This window comes from Corythoichthys intestinalis, chromosome 22 (assembly GCF_030265065.1).
Source record: "Corythoichthys intestinalis isolate RoL2023-P3 chromosome 22, ASM3026506v1, whole genome shotgun sequence".
Classification (NCBI taxonomy): Eukaryota; Metazoa; Chordata; class Actinopteri; order Syngnathiformes; family Syngnathidae; genus Corythoichthys; species Corythoichthys intestinalis.
This window is the reverse complement of record NC_080416.1, coordinates 12,570,408-12,590,485: the sequence shown is the minus strand read 5'-3', so window position 1 is coordinate 12,590,485 and position 20,078 is coordinate 12,570,408. Positions and strand designations below refer to the sequence as shown.

Below are 20,078 nucleotides of genomic sequence, written 5' to 3'. Positions count from 1 at the left end.
AAAGCTCGTGAGTGCACTTATTAGCTCTTTAGTGGCATAACAAACAGAAGTTAAGCTCTCTAGTTGCAGTGGAAGACATTTTCAGTTCTGCTAAATGTTCTATTTATTATATATTTTTTATTTCTATAATTTTTTTTAGACCTTTTAACGCATTGGCTACCTTTGCCAGTGTTCTGTCGATTTGCGTCGAAGTAATCTTCCCGCAGCTTAACGTTGAAAAAAATCTACTTTACGTTTTGACAAGTCTATTGGTATATATGGCAGAAAACACAGACAAGGCTGAAAAAGCCGTTTCTGCTCTTGCAACCCTCTTTAAAATAAACTGCTGTATTTTAAGCCAAAAGAACTCATGTGTTTGATAAAACAATATGTCTATATGCTGCCATAGGAGATACATGGCGCATTAAGTCTTCAAAATATTTTTAATTTGTTTTTAATTTGTTCGTTTTACCCTGGAAACCCACGTTTACAGACGTCGCGCAACCGCTTTTGTTTCAACCCAGCCATAAAAAGGTGAGTATTTATATTTATTTTTTAAAATGTCTGCCATTTTTGGCTTAGAATCATTAATTGATGCCTAATATTTAGTTTAAAAAAAAAAAAAAACGACTTTGAAAAATTATTCACTCGCATATTTTAAACTTTTGAACAAATTATGTCACAATGAAAAAATTAGCGTCTGTAAATAAGTTACGTACATCTACCTCATAACTATCGCTTAATTGTATTTTTTACGGCGGAGAGCAATTTGTAGCTAGTTCCCAGGAGGAGGGCGGCTGCAGTTGTTGTGCAGCTAACGTGCAGCTAATGTGCACGAAGAGAGCTTTTTACATGCCCATCAATGATCAAACGTAAGTAGTCCTTTATTTAAAGAAAGTTTGTAGTGTTTACTTTGTAATCGCTGTATTCGTATTTGACATAATACAAAACAAGATGTTTACTCACTTCGTCGTAAGTCCAATGGTCCCACAGTAGTAGGGCTTGTTTTGGCCAATATCCACGGTGAATGGGAACCTTTTGAAACTCCAAAAAGGCGCATACGCCTCTCCCTCATAAAGCAAGATTTTTCTGCAGCCGCAGATGCGAAAAATAAACGTATTAATCCGCAAAATCAGCTGAATCCTTCGTCCTCATACACAACAGTACGGCTGTAGAGTGAAGAGGACGCCTTCAACCGTACACGTCACAGCGCCCTCCTCCTCAGTGCAAGACTGAAGCCGGAAGTCACTCATTTTCATGGCGCGGGATTCAAAAAACTAAATAAATATAGCGATCGCTTCCACATACATCGAAGCGGTTCATATCATTCAGCAGCATAAAACACTGCGTGTATTATGAAATACATAAACATGCTTTTTCGTGTCACATGCACTTTAAGCCTAATGTCTAATATCCTGAACTTCCGCTTTAAGGTTCTCATGCGGCTCTCACTTAAGTCCGCCTTTTCAAAAATTGCTCAGTCAGGCAGACACATTTTGGTACTCAGTCCACACAATAGGCACGCAACATTATTTATCCATTTTGGAGAAAATTTGTGACTTATAGGGTGATTCTATTATAATATACAGTATATATATATTTTTTGTAATAGCTTCTCGTTCATCCTCAATGGTACATTTCTGTCACAGCAACACGTTTGTGTCGCCTCCCGTGACTGCGCGTCCATGACAATCTTGTTAAAGCGTGACATGTCGTCTTCTCCACGCAAATTACCGCGGGCGGAGAACACCTCCACCTCCGGGACGGAAAAATTCATTGATTTATCGTTAACAGAGGACAACAGCTCGCCGTCAGCATCTCTGCTCGCCATAACAAATGATCTGCGCGCTCCGACGCGTTTTATTGTGCGCCCGGCCCGTAACCTTTTCAGCTGCTGACCCAGAACGCGGGGAGGGGCCGACGTCTATGTGTGTGTGGGACAGGGGGGGATGTCAAACATATGTCCCCTTGAGTCGCAGGAGATGGGGAGGAGAGCAAGTGGAAGCTGAAAAAGCCATCAGAAAGGAGGGATCCGCTGATGCCACATTTCCAAAACAGACAAAAAAACAAGCAAGCATTAATTAGTTAGTAGACTGCTAGTAAAAATCTGTACTGTCGTAGTCCTGGCAGAATCGGAGGCTGTAAGGAGCCATGATGGTTTAACAGTCATATTGAGAGCAGAGCTGAGTTACAGGCCTGTTAGTAACACTGGGCTTGATGTGGCCAGCCTTCCACTGGCTTTTAAACCATTATTTGACTACACAAGCAGATTAGACGACAGACGTTGGAGTTACACCCTCTCTGCTGTCATGCTTGGCATGGCATCTCGCACTCACATCTCCTTTTCCGCGCAATCGGAGGCAGTCGCAGCCGAGGAGGTAAAGAAAAAGTGACAGTCAAGTTTATGGCTCCCCTGTGCTGCTTAAACTACTTCACCTCCTCCTCTTCCACTTTTTTCATGAAAGAGGGATGATGAAGGATAGATGTGGCGCTAAACATCAATACTGCATTAGGCAGCATTACAAAGCCTTCAGCCATTAACGCTGAGGAATGGTCGCAGGCGGGCGAAAGGTTCAACAGGGGTCATAAGCAGCCCCGCACTTGATTTTCTCCTCGTTTTAGGCGATTGCAGGATTCGTCTATGACCGACTCGATAGACATTAACTCATTGATTGCTATGGAAAATCTGCTATTTATTGCTTTTTGGAAATTGGCAAAAACAAATAAATGAATGAGTGAATGCCTTTTGTCATTGCACAATTGTAAAACGAAACTGAAGTGCTCTATACAGTGAATAATTTAGTATTTTGTTTTTTTTTTCCCCTTTTTTTTTTAAAGGTTTTTTTTTTTTTTTTTGCTATAGACTTAACTATCAGTTGACAGGACACAGCAGGCGAGGCCAATCCGTAGGGGGCCTATTTTCAAAAACTTAAAATTCAAATATTTTCAAAAACCAAAGCCACTAGCGACCTAAAACCAAACCAGGCACCTCCCTTAGGCATATACGTGTCTCCATGAGCAGTGAAAAAAAAAAAAAAATTCTAAGTCATTCCCTAATAAATTCCCGATTTTTTTTTTTTTTTAATACAATAACAATATTTAACATATTATATAAGTTTTTGCCCAAAAAAGCAACTTCAATTTTTTTATTTAGTGCAAGTTCTCAACAGCTAATATTTCGCTCAATTTTCACACTGGAAACCTAATACAGTGGTACCTCTACAAACGAAGTTAATTCGTTCCAGGACTTTGTTTGTAAGTCGAGATGGTCGTATGTCGAGCAGGATTTTCCCATAAGAATACATTATAATTCCATTAATTCGTTCCACAGCCCCAAAACCTACACTAAATCCTTAATAAATACTGCTGTTACTATTGGAAATAGCAATTACAAAGAGCAAAACAAATATTTTATGAATAAAAATCGCAACAATAATACAGTAATATATAGTAATAATAATACCAGTAATAATGTAAGAAATCGGGTTCTAATGTGGCAGTCGTATTTTGTGTGGTGTACCTGAACGCACCGCGGGACTGACGGCAGACTGAGAGAGTGCAGTTGAGATAGTATTCTTTTCACTTTTAACGTCCTACTCTTGCGGGCTGTTGGCGTGTTTTTTTTGCACACGTTCTGAAATAAATAATTAAAAACCTGACGAAGCTTACGATCTCTTTATCGATGGTCGTAATATTTACTTATAAAGACTGGCAAACGGAGGTCGGAGAAGTATTGTCAAGCAGTTCACAGAGACACCCCACGCTCATATTTTTCCATTGGTAAACCTCACCTTTTTCTTTTTTCACCACCTGCTTTAACATTCTTGCAACCCATGTTGATTTCTCTCACAAGAAAATCCGCTGTGTGGGCGCCTTGTGGGAAAACAATGAAATTGCGACGCCGTCATAAATCGTCGTATTTCGAGCATTCCGTCGGATGTACAAACAAATGGTGAGTCAAATTTTACGTCGGATGTCGAAAAGATCGTGTGTTGAAGCGATCGTATGTCGAGGTACCACTGTACTTGAGGAAAGCATGCAGGAACAACTTAATTTTACTCAAGAAAAGCAAAATTAGCATTTTTCTATATACAGGGTGTTCCAAAATGGTTGGCGCCATTCTAAATGCCCTTATCTCGGAAAATACTTGATGGATCTTAATCAAACTAAATACACTTTGTGTTGAAGGTCATAAGTTTTATTGGATAAATTCACAAAGAAAAGTACAAATATTTCTGGGTTTAATGACAGATTTTCATAAATGTTCAATATCAGCGCCGCCTGTGACTCTGCACACGTCGAGTCTGTATTCAAGCTCGTGCCAAGCTCGCTGAAATTTCTTGAAATTTTTGGTGCCAAGTCCTAATTTGTTTTGTAGTCTGTGCCTTCTTTGCAAAATTTCTGAAGAAGGCACGCTGTACTGTCTTAGGTGACTGAGTCCGAGGATAGTCTAACACGCAAAATGCCTTTTCTTTTGAAGTGAACGGAATTTCTTAACCTGAAAAGATAGAAATGCCAAACGTTACACACAAAAATTTCTAACGTTTCTACACAAGCTGTGAAAATTTGAGGTCATTCCAAAGAAAATTGTCAAAATTATTGGCCTACGAAATGGGGTCAAACATTTTGGAACACCCTGTACAATCACAACTTATTTAGGTGGAATTCCTCAGCATGGAGGCACGTCTGGTTCTCGTCGTTTTTAGATTGAAATGTTACAAAGAATAAAACACATAAAAGGCAAATTTCTTTTTGTATGGATGCAAAAATGTCTAAATTACTACTTTTTTTGCCAAAAAACGGGCAATTGGTCGAAAATTACCTGATTATTTTTATGTAAACTTACGCAACTGTGTATGGATACAGCATGGCAGCAATTACAAAAAAAGAGCTTTTTAAGTTAAAAATTCTTTTAAATAAATAATTATAAATTATATATACATAATTATATACAGTATACAATATAAGAATAGTTTTTTTTTTAAATTTATTTTTCATTAAAAAAAACGTTTCCTGTTTTTCTTATTTGTTTTTTTGTTGTCATAAAAAATCTAAATAAAATGGATAAATGGAGATTATTTATTATTGAGAGGCTTAATAATAAGGATTTGGACAAGTTTTATGTCACCGATGTCCCTAAACGATTAATTGATGATCGTAATAGTTGTCAGTTAATCGATTAACTCAAGTATTCGATGAGAAAAAAAAGATTATTCGAGTATTCGCGTAATTAAAGTGCCGTTGTAATGGTTAATTTTGAAAGTGTTTGCATTACGTTTTATTGATTTGTGTGGATACACTGCGCTCTAGTCTGCCTCATTTCACATGGCTGAATCCAGCTGCTCCCTGTTAAGACCAAGACAAGCTAAGTTTTTGTTTGAACTAATGTTTTTTTTTAATGCATTAGTAATTTTGTTTATAGGCATAGTTAGCCATTTTTTGTGGGAATATGTGTTTGAACCATTTGTTAAGAGCATTGTGAAAAGAAAAAAAACAACATTAGCATTTGATAGCATTTAAGCAAGCGGATTTTGCTCTGTAAGTTGGCCAATTGTTCTTTTGTCGTACTTAGACTTAGAGCTTCATTCACTTATTTTTAATACCGTTTGAGGCCCAGCTCAGGAATTTTAATTTTTCATGTTCCTTAACCGATTACTTGATCATTCGAACTAACTAGTTCATCGATTAATCGCCTACTAAAATAATCAATAGCTGCAGCCCTAGCCGATTATATTAGTCAATTAATATAATCCAACTGTTCTTAAATGTCACTTCTGGCTCTCTGTCTCTTTATTTTAGACTGGGTTTGGACCCTAAGCTTCTCGCCAAGATCCTCAACATGTCCTCTGGTCGCTGCTGGTCCAGTGACACATACAATCCTGTCCCTGGTGTCATGGAAGGAGTCCCCTCTGCCAACAACTACCAGGGAGGCTTTGGAACCACACTCATGGCTAAAGTAAGTTCAATCAAACACGCATCGTATTGTTATGTACACCCTTGGTCCTACTTCCTCCTCATTCTGCTTTATGTGCAACTTACTGCATTTCATTTCATTTTTACAGCCATTTTACTTATTTTTACTACTGAGCTCATCCGTGAAGCGCTCTCTATTTAGTGCTAACGCACCATTATCTTGTGTCGACATGTATGAGCCCGGCTAGCTCATCACAGTCACCAGCTGACACATTTAGGGCTTTAACACGTCCGCTCAATTTGTCTATTTGATGGTCCATATGTTCTAGCGGAGGGCTTTTGTGCTCCAATTGTCAGTCTGCTATATAGAATAAAACCTGCAGTACAATAAGATAGTTAATGCCTTGCATCTTCTTAATCCAGGATCTCGGTTTGGCCCAAAACACAGCCACCAACACCAAGACGCCGATCCCTCTTGGTTCGCTGGCACACCAGATTTACAGAGTCATGGCTTCTCGCGGTTACGCCAACAAGGACTTCTCATCCGTCTTCCAGTTTCTGCGTGAAGAGGAAGGACAGTGAGCGGAAGAGGTGCGAGCACGCAAAATCACACATCACAACCTCATACTCATCCCAAATTACTCAGGAGAGACTACACTCTTGCCCTTTGGCAAATCTACAGTCCAACTATTATACAACATAAAGTACAGATGGACACTGGTCAGGTTTACATTTTACCGCATTTTTCCTCAGGATGATTATAAGAATTGTTGGTTTTGGGCCAGTTTTTTTTTGTACTCCAAACTCTACTACAGTAAGTCACTTCTATAAGAATGGACCTGATCCTCAGTGTGAAAGATGCTTAGATTTAGATGTTGAGTTTAGCACTTAGCACAATACTCAAGGGGGTTCCAGATTATAGAATTGACTTGAATTTACCTCACTGCCACTGAAGTATTATCCCATGTCAATCACTGTTTTAGTTGTACACTGGCCACAACAAAATATTGTCCACGTCTGCTTGTTTCCTGTTGTCAATTTTTCAGTGTAACAAATAATAAAGCAACAGTCAGTTCATCACTGCTTTAACTCATTGGTTGCCAATGACAGCTATAGACATCCAAACCATTTGAACTGCGAGTTCAAAAGGATTGGATGTCTATCGCAGTCAATGGTAATGAAAGAGTTAAGCAATTGTACATAATGTATATTTCTGTTGTAGAATTTAGAATTATCAATGGTTTGTTCATGGGGTGTGAAACCTTATACTTGAACGTCACATGTTTATTAAAATGTTCTGTGTACTTTGTGGGGGTTTTTTCTACTTGTTATTTGCATGTTTATGCTAAAGTATAATACAGTGAGGCGCTCAAATTCTTCTTAATTTGCGTCAATCTGAAACCGCTATCATTGAAATGAAGTGAGTCAGAAGTAAACTGGCTGTAGTTTGTGAGTCATTGTGTTGCTGTACTAAAATCCCCCTTAAAAGAACTTTTGACTTCAGCGTCATTAACGCTTCATAGGGCAAGTGACTATTTTGGGTTATTTAAAAAAGAAAAAAAAAAATCCTTATAAAGACCTGGGGACCAGGTTTGGCTGTTCAATTAATCGGTTTTGAACTGAAACTGACTTTTCTGGTTAAAACAATTTTAAAGCGTTCCAGTCTGTACGTTCGATTTTCAAAACCGCACCATTTTTTTAATTGAAGCCACTGTTTAGTTTCCTCTGCATTACCGCTTCCTCCCACAAGAACGCACAACAACAAGAACAACAACAACCATGGCTACCAGCAATAACATATTTATGCAAAATGCCTCAGTCTACATTTGAAAATTGATTCCATACGCGCATTGTTCATTGGCCCATTAATGCGTTTGACCTGACGTCTTTTGTAAAGATGAGGTGCTCATAAATCTAAGGGATCATTCTGTTTGTTACCTTCACTGGGGTGCTTATTTGTGTTCGTTTCGACAAGGTGATTGCCACCTTGCATATTGTTATTATTGAGTGACTGTTTTGCACTAATCATTAATTTACAGTCATGTGAAAAAGTTAGGACACCCTATGGAAGCCTGTGTGTTTTGTAACATATTTGGTCATATGGATATTTAATATCAATTTCAACAAACTTAAGAGATTCAAGTAATAGAACTTAATGTTAAAACAAAAAATTGTTTTTTATAACTTTCTGTAAAATGTAATTTTGAATAAAAGCAATTTCTGTTGAGGAATACATAAGGACTAAAGATGTCCCGATCGATCGGGGGTCCGATCACGTCATGGGATCAAGTATGGGAATCGGCAAAAAAATATCGGACATGCCTTTTTTTAATATATACATTTTTTTATTAAATCGTTTTCTAATTGTATTTAATGTTACAGACAAAATGTCTTACACTCATCCAGTCTTTAGTTTTGGCTTAAAGTAGGGCTATCAAATTTATCGCGTTAACCGCGGTAATTAATTATTTTTTTATTAATCACGTTTAACGCAATTAACGCATGCGCTGCACGACCCACTCACGCATTGTCGCGTTCAATCTATAAAGGTGCCGTTTTACCCGTATATAGAGCTAAAAGGCAGCGTAAAATGAGTAGAGTGAATTTTGGCAGTCTTTGGAGCCTTTTTTTAATTGGCTAAAGCCTTACAATCCCTCTCTAGACAATTAGAAATATCGTGGGAAGCAATGTGGGGAAGAAAGGTAGTAATTGATCTTTTTCTTAACACCCTATGTTATTTCCCAACGCAGAGACGATATATCAATTGGTGCCACTACGCACAGTCATGGTTGCACTTCCCATCATGCATTTTGGGCAGAACAGTTAAATGGCTACAGTATCATTTACTGAAAGCTCAACAAATACACTAGATGGCAATATTTAGTCACAATATACAAAGTCACATTTATCCTTTACGAATTACAAGTCTTTCTATCCGTGGATCCCTCTCACAGAAAGAATGTTAATAATGTAAATGCCATCTTGAGGATTTATTGTCATTATAAACAAATACAGTACTTATGTGCTGTATGTTGAATGTATATATTCGTCCGAGTTTTATTCATTTTTTTCTTAATGCATTGCCAAAATGTATATGTTCGGGAAAAATTATCGGGAATGATTGGAATTGAAACGGGAGCAAAAAAAAAAAAGCAATTGGATCGGGAAATATCGGGATCGGCAGATACTCAAACTAAAACGATCGGGATCGGATCGGGAGCAAAAAAACATGATTGGAACAACCCTAATTAGGACCCCCCCCCCCCCCACATTCGATCCCACTTAAAATGGCTAAAATCACTCACAGGTTTATCACATCAGGTGCACATGATGAGAACATCATTACCAAGTGTTTTGAAGGAGGCGTGCCTTATTTAAACCTCACATTTAGTTTGGTGTGCCCCTGACTGTTGAAGTGAGAGAAAACACCATAGTGAGATAAAAGGAGCTGTCTGGGGCCTTCAGAAAGAAAGATTGTAGACGCCTATGAGTCTGGTAAGGGATTTAAAAAGTTCTCAAAAGAATATAAACTCCGCCATTCCGCTGTCCGGAAAACAAGTCCACAAGTGGAGGACATTCAAAACAACTGCGAACATGCCACTTTCTTTTCCAGAGATAAAAATCAGATCAGAAATTTACATGTGAACATTTCTTAATAAAGAACTGAATATTTAATGGGATATCCTAATTTTTTCATATGACTGTATGTCAGATCAGAGAGAAATATGACAGCACATCACCCTGAGCCTGGCTGCCTACCTAATTTACCTGACTGACTTGATTGACTGGCTGCCTAGCTGGTTGGCAGACTGACTTGCTAACAAACTATTTAGTTTACACATTCACTGCGTACTTTTCTCTTGTTAGATTTTGTGTGCACTTTGTTCTTGCACGCTCCTCTTTCATTATCGTTTTAATTAAGAACAGAGGTGGAGTCAGTCGTATTAATAAAATGCTCTTAATCCCAAGGCATTGTTCTCTGTGTAATAACACAGTTAAATTCACTGGCACTTTCAGTTCTAATAAAGAAAAAAATAAGTTTAAATAGACGACAATCCAAATAGTTTGTAATTTTCCTATTTTGTTAAGAGATCGTAATTGATATCGGAAAAGCGGGTTTGAGAGAAAATAATCCGGATTTGTTTGTTAGGCAAAATCGAACAGCCCTAGGACCAATACTGACATTTTGATAGTGATAGTAAAGTGTGGCCTACATTAACCAAAATGTGGACACTATTATAATTATTTATATACAGTATATATACCATAGACTCCACCATCAGTTGAGAAGACAGCTCCCACAGACATTGACATTGTGGTAGGCCTTCCCGTAAGGGGCTGCCCCAGGCAGAGAGTTGGCTTTCATTGTGATAAACTCAAACACGCACTGCGTTCTAACGGCGGATTTAGGTGGAAACAGGACGAAGATTTTACTGCAAACAAGCAGGCAGGAGTGTCTTGAGGGATTTGGTCGAGGATTCAAGGTAATTATTATATTAAATAGCAACATGCATGCACTTTGAAACATTGTGAAAAAAGCAATGGATAAAATTAGTGTAACTTTGGTTTGAAATATTTACGTAAAATGAATGATAACTGCCTGTTTTTTTTTTGTTTTGACCAAGAATCTAGACTGTTCATTCTAGGGCTGCAACTATTTTTTTTATTTTTATAATCGATTATTCAGCCAATTAATTAAACGATTAATCGGATCAATTTAAATTACCTTCACAGTTTAACTTGTAGTTGTTATAGGCATGTTCATAGACTTCACCATCATTTGACAAGACAGCTCCCACAAACATTGCGCCACGCCTTCCCGTTGGGGGCCGACCCAGGAAGCGCATTTGGCTTTCTCTGTTATAAACTCAAACACACGCTGCGTTCAAACGCCGGATTTAGGCGGGAAAATGACAAAGGTTATACTGCATAATTCACCAAGAGTGTCTCAAGAGTAATTTGGTCAAGGATTCAAGGTAATTATTATATAAAATAGTCCCATCATGCACTTTGAAACGTTGTGAAAAAAATGCATGGAAAAAATTTGCGTAACTTTGACTTGAAATATTTACGTAAAATGAAGCTTTGAACCAAGAATCTAGACCGTTTTACGTTAATATCTATACGATTTAAGCATTCATTTACAAGAATTTTAAAAGCTCGTTGTTTCGTGAAAGCCGCCATCTTAAATTACACAATACCGTAATTTTTGTTTGCTTGACATATTTACGTAAAATGAAAGATTGTTGTCGCCTGTTTTTTGCTTTTAACCAAGAATCTACACTGTTTTGCATTCAAAGTTATAGAAATTCCACGATTTAAGCATTTACTTACAAGAATTTTGAACTTAAAAAGCTCTTTGTTTTGTGACGGCCGCCATGTTGGACTTTGTATCTCTAAACATGACATTTAAGTTGCTATTTCTGGCAAAAACATATATGTTAAATATTGCTATTGATCCTGAAAATATAGGCGATTATCTCTGCATTTGGTGAATTTTGTGCATCTAGCGTAAAACCAGATAATTTTATAGCCATTTTAAGTTTTGTTAAAAAATAATCAAAGATATTTATTATGGAACGACGTTGAATTTTTTGATGCCGCTGCTCATGGAGACTCGTATATGCCTAAGGGAGGTGCCTGTTTTGGTTTTAGGTCGCTAGTGGCTTTGGCTTTGAAAAAATTCTAAGTGTTTTAAAATAGGCCCCCTAGGGATCGGCCCCGTGTCCCGTCAACTGATAGTGATAGTCTATGTTACGTTTTTTAAATGAATTGTCATTCTTTTTTTTCTTTTTTTTTTATGAATGAAAAATATTATAAATTCATGTTGATAAAAACAAAATTTAGTTGAAATGATTAAAAACAGAAATACTATTTGGTTATGGCTTAACATGTTTGGATCTGTTGTTCATATAAAAAAAAGACTTTTTCCAGTATCTGATTGGGACTCAAAATCGGGTGACTCAGGTGCAAAAATATGCGATCAGGTCATCCCGACTCTATTTTTTTCCCATAGTATTTAACACATTGCTTGTTATTTACAACAATAGACGTCTAGTTTGACTGGAAGCGGGGAATGAACGTTCGTTCCCAGTCAAACTGGATTGGACATCTAGCGCCGGCAATGGCAGCTAATGAGTTAAATGAGTGCCCTTTAGAGGGTTAAAGCTGAAATCATCTACTCTGCAAATACTGTAAGACAATGTCTTGTATGTGCCTCTTGTCTAGCCTGCTGAATTCAGGGAGCGGATTCATTTTTGCACTATTAAGATTTGCCTGTCTTTTATAGCAGGCTGCTGAGCCAGCGGTTTCCTCATGAAAGGGCACATGAAAGCGGGCCGTAAACGAGCCGCGGCGAGACTGACGTCGGAAGGGACGATCCCCGAGCCAGAGTGCCTCACCCTCGAGGACCCGACAGACATACCGCACTGTATTGTGTCCGCAATTGGCCTAAAATTCAGTCTGATGTGTCAGCAAGCGTCGGTTATGCTTAATTGGGGGAAACAACCTTTACCAGGCGAAATTAAGACATTTTGTGTCTTGTTTTTTCGTGCGTTTGCTAAAAAAAAGGCAGCAACCGTCATTCATATAAACTTTTCTTAACCGATCCTTACTTCTGGCCTGGAATATTCATCCCACACAGCTCGTGAATTATCACTGCCAACCTTCCCATTACAAACAGATTGGACATCTGGCACTGTCATTGACATCCAATGAGTTAAAAACAGTGGTATGAAAAGATATCTGAACCTTTTGAATTCTCACATTTCTGCATAAAATCACCATCAAATGTGATCTGATCTTTGTCGAAATCATACAGATGAAAAAAAGTGTCTGCTTTAACTAAAACCTCCCAAACATTTATAGGTTTTCATATTTTAATGAGTATAGCATGCAAACAATGGCAGAAGGGGGAAATAAGTAAGTGAACCATCTGCCTCAGGAGCCTTAAAGAGCAATTGAAACCAATTTTTACCAAACAATTTAAGTCAGGTGTGTGCCGAATCATTGATGAGTGGTTTAAAGCTGCCCCGCCGACTATAAAACACACACATGGTAAGAATTGTCTTGATGAGAAGCATTGTCTGATGTGCATCATGGTTCGGTCAAAAGAGCTGTCTAATGACCTGCGATCAAGGATTTATGATTTGTATAAAGCTGGGAAAGGATACAAAACCATCTCTAGAAGTCTGGATATTCATCAATTGACAGTCAGAGAAGTTGTCTACAAATGGAGCGAGTTTGGCACTGTTGCTTCTCTCCGAAGTAGTAGCTGTCCACCAAATATGACGGCAAGAGTTCAGCGCAAAATACTCAGGTAAAAAAGAACCCTAGAGTGTCTGCTAAAGACCTACAGGAATAAATGGCAGAGTCCAATATCTATGTGCACACATGAACTATATGTAAAACTATGGTCAAGAATGGTGTTCATGGGAGGACTCCACGGAGGAAGCCACTGCTGTCTTAAAAAAAAAAAAAAACATTGTTGCTCGTTTAATGTTTTCAAAAGGTTTTGGCAAAATATTTTATCAACCGATGAAACCAAAGTTGGTTTGGGAGTAACACAAAACGTTATGTGTGGAGGAAAAATGGAACAGCTCACCAACATCAACACCTCATCCCCACCGTGAAGCATGGTGGAGGGAGCATCATGATTTGGGGTTGTTTTGCTATCTCAGGGCCTGGACAACTTGCAATGATTAATGGGAGAATGAGACCTGAGACCGTCTGTCAGACAGTAGAAGCTAAAAAGAAGGTAGCAGCAAGACAATGATCCAAAACACAGAAGTAAATCAACTTCAGAATGGCTTCAGAAGAACAAAATACACGTTCTGGAGTGGCCAAGTCAAGTCCTGACTTGAACCCCATTGAGATGCTGTGGCATGACCTAAAGACAGCGATTCATGCCAGACATCTGAGGGATCTGACTAAACTACGGCAGTTTTGTAGAGAAGAATGGGCCAAGATTAGTCCTGATAGATGTGCCAGACTGATCTGCAGCTACAGGAAGCATCTGGTTGAAGTTATTGCTGCCGAAGGTGGGGCGGCGCAGATATTAAATGTGATGGTTCACTTACATATTTTTCCCCTGTTCTGTCATTGTATACCATCCTCATTAAAATATGAAAACCTATAAATGTTCAGGTGGTTTTAGTTAAAGCAGACAGTTTTTTCATCTGTGTGATTTTGACAAAGATCAGCTCACATTTAATCCTCGTGTGTGCTCTTCTTCGTGTACGCCAATACGTTCTTCTTCGCGTGCGTACTACCTGCTCTGCGCTTCCTGTGCCAAATACTATGAAACTTAAAAAAAAAAAAATCTTATTGGGGGGGGCCATAATCAGATAACGTTTGTGTTTGTATTAATTTCAATTTTAATAATTTTATTTTGATCAGCGTTTATTAATTTATAAATTTATTCATCAAAAAATATACTGTATACTAATTTACAAAAATGAATGACATGCTCAAGTCATGATGCTTTCAAGTCACATGTTTAGCCTGTTTAGAACTCTGACGCAAATATATTCAAATCCACACGTGATGTTATAATTAGCTGTCATGCTGACATGTTTCGCACCGGCCTGCGGTGAAATTATCTTCACTAATGAACCTAAGCGGAGTCAATGACTCAAAAAGGGGGCGGGGGCGTCATGGACCGAACGAGACTTGTTTGGTTGCTGATGTGTAGATGCGGCCCGGGGCTAAATTATTATTGGCGGCGTTGTGGCAAAGATATCAAGTCCACAATAGTTTACTGTGAGGGGCTTGTTATGGGCTGCTGGGCAAGCTATTATAGCTGCGAGTTTTCAGCGGCTAATTTAGCGACGTGTCACTTTGGGTGCATTTGGAATGAATCATTCGGATGCTATAAGGAGCCGCCGCCCCCAGCCATGCATCGTGACCCCTACTGCTCTGATTGGGTATAAAGTACAAGACGTTAAAGCGGCAAAGAAGATCCAACAGCAGTTATAATGGGAAATTGATGACAAAATACACCTCACGTAGTTATCAGAGCAGTGCGTTTTCAAGATAAAGCTACAATGAAATATATGGAGAGGTTGAAGACCAGATTACCAGGTAGGTACAGTGGTATGAATTTCTCACATTTCTGCATAAAATCACCATTAAATGTTATCGGATCTTTGTCAAAATCACACAGATGTAAAAACTGTGTCTGCATTAACTAAAACCACCCAAACATTTATAGGTTTTCATATTCTAATGAGGATATTATGCAAACAATGACAGAAGAAGGGAAAATAAATAAGTAAACCATCACATTTAATATTTTGTGCCCCACCCCTTTGGAAGCAATACCTTCAACCAGACGCTTCCTGTAGCTCCAGATAAGTCTGGGACATCGATCAGGACAAATCTTGGTCCATTCTTCTCTATAAAACTGCTGTACTTCAGCCAGATTCCTGGTATGTCAGGCATGAGTCGCTGTCTTTAAGTCATTCCACAGCATCTCAATGGGGTTCAAGTCTGGGCTTTGACTTGGCCATTCCAGAACGTGTATTTTGTTCTTCTGAAACCATTCTGAAGTTGATTTTACTTATGTGTTTTGGAGCATCGTTTTATTACAGCATCCATCCTCTTTTTAGCTTCTGCTGTCTGAAAGACGGCCTCAGGTTTTCCTGCAAAACATCCTGATAAACTTTTGAATATATTCTTCCATTAATGATTACATGTTGTCCAGGTCCCGAGGCAGCAAAACAGCCCCAAATCATGATGCTTTCTCCACCATGCTTCACGGTGCGGATGAGGTTGATGTTGGTGAGCTGTTCCATTTTTCCTCCACACGTGACATTGTGTGTTACTCCCAAACAATTCAACTTTGGTTTCGTCAGTCCACAAAATATTTTGCCAAAACATCTGTGGAGTGTTGGCAAGTGGCTTTTTGCGAACATTACACGAACAAAGATGGGTTTTTTTTAGACAGCAGTGGCTTTCTCCGTGGAGTCCTCCCATGAACACCATTTTTGGCCACACTTTTACATATAGTCGATGTGTGCACATAGATATTGGACTCTGCCATTTATTCCTGGAAGTCTTTAGCAGGCACCCTAGGGTTCTTTTTTACCTCTCTGAGTATTCTGCGCTGAACTCTTGGTGTCATCTTTGGTGGACGGCCACTCCTTGGGAGCGAAGCAACAGTGCCAAACTCCCTCCATTTGTAGACAACTTCTCTGACTGTCGATTGATGAATATCCAGACTTTTAGAGATGGTTTTGTATCCTTTCCCAGCATTATACAAATCAACAATCCTTGATCACAGGTCTTCAGTCAGCTCTTTTGTCCGAGCCAGGATGCACATCAGACAATGCATCTCATCAAGACAGTTCTTACCAGATGTGTGTTTTATAGTGGGCAGGGCAGCTTCAAACCACTCGTCAGTGATTGGGCACACACCTGACTTAAATTGTTTGGTAAAAATTGGTTTCAATTGCTCTTTAATTCTCCTTAGGCAGAGGGTTCACTTACTTATTTTCCCCCTTCTGTCCTTGTTTGCATGCTATCCTCATTAAAATATGAAAACTAGGGTTGTTCCGATCATGTTTTTTTGCTCCCGATCCGATCCCGATCGTTTTAGTTTGAGTATCTGCCGATCCCGATATTTCCCGATCCGATTGCTTTTTTTTTTTTGCTCCCGATTCAATTCTAATCATTCCCGATAATTTTTCCCGATCATATACATTTTGGCAATGCATTAAGAAAAAAATGAATAAAACTCGGACGAATATATACATTCAACATACAGTACATAAGTACTGTATTTGTTTATTATGACAATAAATCCTCAAGATGGCATTTACATTATTAACATTCTTTCTGTGAGAGGGATCGACGGATAGAAAGACTTGTGACTTTGTATATTGTGACTAAATATTGCCATCTAGTGTATTTGTTGAGCTTTCAGTAAATGATACTGTAGCCATGCCCAAATGCATGATGGGAAGTGGAACCTTGACTATGCGTAGTGCTACCAATTGATATATCTTCTCTGCGTTGGGAAATGATATAAGGTGTTAAGAAAAGAATTGCTACCTTGCTTCCCCACATTGCTTCGCATGATATTTCTAATCTTAGGGAGAGGGATTGTAAGGCTTTAGCCAATTAAAAAAAAGGCTCCAAAGGCAGCCAAAATTCACTCTACTCATTTTACACTGCCTTTTATCTCTATATAGGTAAAACGGCGCCATTACAGATGGAGTGCGAGAATGCGTGAGTGGGTCGTGCAGTGCATGCATTAATTGCGTTAAATATTTTAATGTGACACATTTTTTTAAAATTAATTACCGCCGCTATCTGGATAAATTTGATAACCCTACCTTAAGCCTAAACTAAAGACTCTGGATGAGTGTAACATATTATGTCTGTAACGTTAAATACAATTAGAAAACGATTTAATTAAAAAAAAAATATATATATATATATTTAAAAAAGGCATGGCCGATATTTTTTTGCCGATTCCGATACTTTGAAAATGATGTGATCGGACCCGATCGATCGGCATCCAGTTCGATCGGGACATCTCTAATGAAAACCTGTAAATGTTTGGGTGATTTTAGTTAAAGCAGACAGTTTTTTTCATCTGTGTGATTTTGACAAAGATCAGATCACATTTGATGGTGATTTTATGCAGAAATGTGAGAAATTCCAAAAGGTTCAGATACTACCGTTATACAAAATATGACCACTTGTAACACTAACGAGATCCATGCCATGAGTTTTATCCAACAATTCCAAACATAACATAAAAATGCTCAGTTTTTATTGCTCCACTAATATAATAATGTCATCAATGAATTCAAAAATTGCCGAGTATGCTATAGGAGTTGTTATAGTCAATTGTATCTGTAGTGTTTTCCACATAGTAATGTATTTCTTGCCCTTTTCCACTTCACACTCCACTCCCAACATGAACACACGCAGGCACACACATGCCCAGTGTCACCTGTGAGTAACGATAGCACGCTCTCGCGATTCATCACACACCGGTGCATGTGCTCAGTAGCTCTTCATTATATTAATTACTCTCATTGGAAGAGTGATCATCGGCCCCGTCAGAATGCCTCGCCGCTTGGTACCGACGGAGACCAAGTCCTATGTGAGTAATCACGCTGTTGCCTAAAAGGCCCCCACAGATCTCGCCGAACCCACTAGGGTGGGTCTTAAATACCCAGTGGGTGGTGCAGCATCTCGGGGAAACATATTTATCTCTGTCTGAGGCTGGGTTGTGTATGCAGAATGCTACAGGTGCTGTTGTGGAATACTGAATACTTGCAATTGAAAATTATAATACAATACAAAAAATGTCCAGTGAGGGTCAATTTTTTCTTTGTGTTTTGAGATCAATTCGTAAGTGGACGATTAAGTCTCAGTGTCATTGACAGCAATAGGTGTCCAATCCATTTGGACTGGGAGGGTCGGCAGCGATCATTCGCCGATTACAAATTAAACGATTAATGATTACACTCAATCGGACTTACAACACATCCCAAAGATGCTAAATGAATACCTCACGGCATAAATATGCAACACGAATATGATGCAAACAATGCTCGCCGACTGCCGCGGTGACTACCTGCCGTCCCAACGGCAAAGCTACTAAACGGTCGCGCATGCAGCGGCTCCAACCTATCGTGGAACCCTCCAGAATGAAGGAAAAATACTCACGTACATTCATTGATGCACACAGATATACATTCCCTCGCATATCTCAACAGGTGGCTGCACTTGGCTGGAATGTGCACCCGCGCTGGCACACATCTGTCCGAAAACATTTAGCGCGTGTGACTCGTGACTCGAAAACAAACTCGTTACCATGGAAACGAACACATAGCTGGAACCTTTCTAACATTTTCTATTCAAAAAGCTCTACGTACATGACTACAATAGCATGAAAAAATGTTTGTTGAAGAAATATTTCTTTATCGGCATCGTTCATGAAAACAACACTGTTCTTCATGTGTTTTTTTCATTTCTGTACTATTTTGCAACCCCCAGAAGTAGGGTTGTTCCGATCATGTTTTTTTGCTCCCAATCCGATCCCGATCGTTTTAGTTTGAGTATCTGCCGATCCTGATATTTCCCGATCCGATTGCTTTTTTTGCTCCCGATTCAATTCCAATCATTCCCGATAATTTTTCCCGATCATATACATTTTGGCAATGCATTAAGAAAAAAAATGAATAAAACTCGGACGGATATATACATTCAACATACAGTACATAAGTACTGTATTTGTTTATTATGACAATAAATCCTCAAGATGGCATTTACATTATTAACATTCTTTCTGTGAGAGGGATCCACGGATAGAAAGACTTGTAATTCTTAAAGGATAAATGTGACTTTGTATATTGTGACTAAATATTGCCATCTAGTGTATTTGTTGAGCTTTCAGTTAATGATACTGTAGCCATTTAACTTCTGCCCAAATGCATGATGGGAAGTGCAACCACGACTGTGCGTCGTGGTACCAATTGATATATCTTCTCTGCGTTGGGAAATAACATAGGGTGTTAAGAAAAAGATCAACTACTACCTTTCTTCCCCACATTGCGCCCCACGATTATTCTAATCATTGGGAGAGGGATTGTAAGGCTTTAGCCATTTAAAAAAGGCTCCAAAGGCTGCCAAAATTCTCTCTACTCATTTTACGCTGCCTTTTAGCTCTATATACTGTATGGGTAAAATGGCGCCATTATAGATTGAACGTGAGAAAGCGTGAGTGGTTCGCGCAGCACATGCGTTAATTACGTTAAATATTGCAAAGTGATGAATGTAATAAATATTAATTCTCGCCGTTAACACGATCATTTTGATAACCCTACCTTAAGCTTAAACTAACGACTCTGGAAGAGTGTAACACATTATGTCTGTAACGTTAAATACAATTAGAAAACAATTTAATTAAAAAAATATATATATATTAAAAAAAGGCATGTCCGATATTTTTTTGCCGATTCCGATACTTTAAAAATGACCTGATCGGACCCGATCGATTGCCATCCCGATCGATCGGGACATCTCTAGTTATTTCTAAAGAATGGAAAAAGATATGAACTATCTTTTCCTGCTGAAAGAAGAGAGTCTAATCTTTCTTTTGGTGGGTTCCATGTTTACAGTATATACAGTGCCTTGCAAAAGTATTCGGCCCCCTTGAACCTTGCAAC

At 38.6% G+C, this 20,078-nt stretch overlaps 1 protein-coding gene across 2 annotated transcripts in view; it reads left to right on the top strand.

Annotated features, from left to right (window-relative positions):
- The window catches only part of hibadha (3-hydroxyisobutyrate dehydrogenase a), a 47,720-nt gene extending 39,106 nt beyond the window's left edge, over positions 1–8,614 (top strand). The window contains exons 7-8 of one of the 2 annotated variants that reach the window (XM_057827599.1): positions 5,779–5,935; positions 6,316–8,614. In XM_057827599.1, coding sequence (XP_057683582.1) covers positions 5,779–5,935; positions 6,316–6,474 — 316 coding nt within the window. In that variant the 3' untranslated portion in view covers positions 6,475–8,614. The remainder of the gene's footprint in view (positions 1–5,778; positions 5,936–6,315) is intronic. The other variant, XM_057827598.1, reaches the window with a different exon arrangement.
- The last annotated feature ends 11,464 nt before the right edge of the window (positions 8,615–20,078 follow it).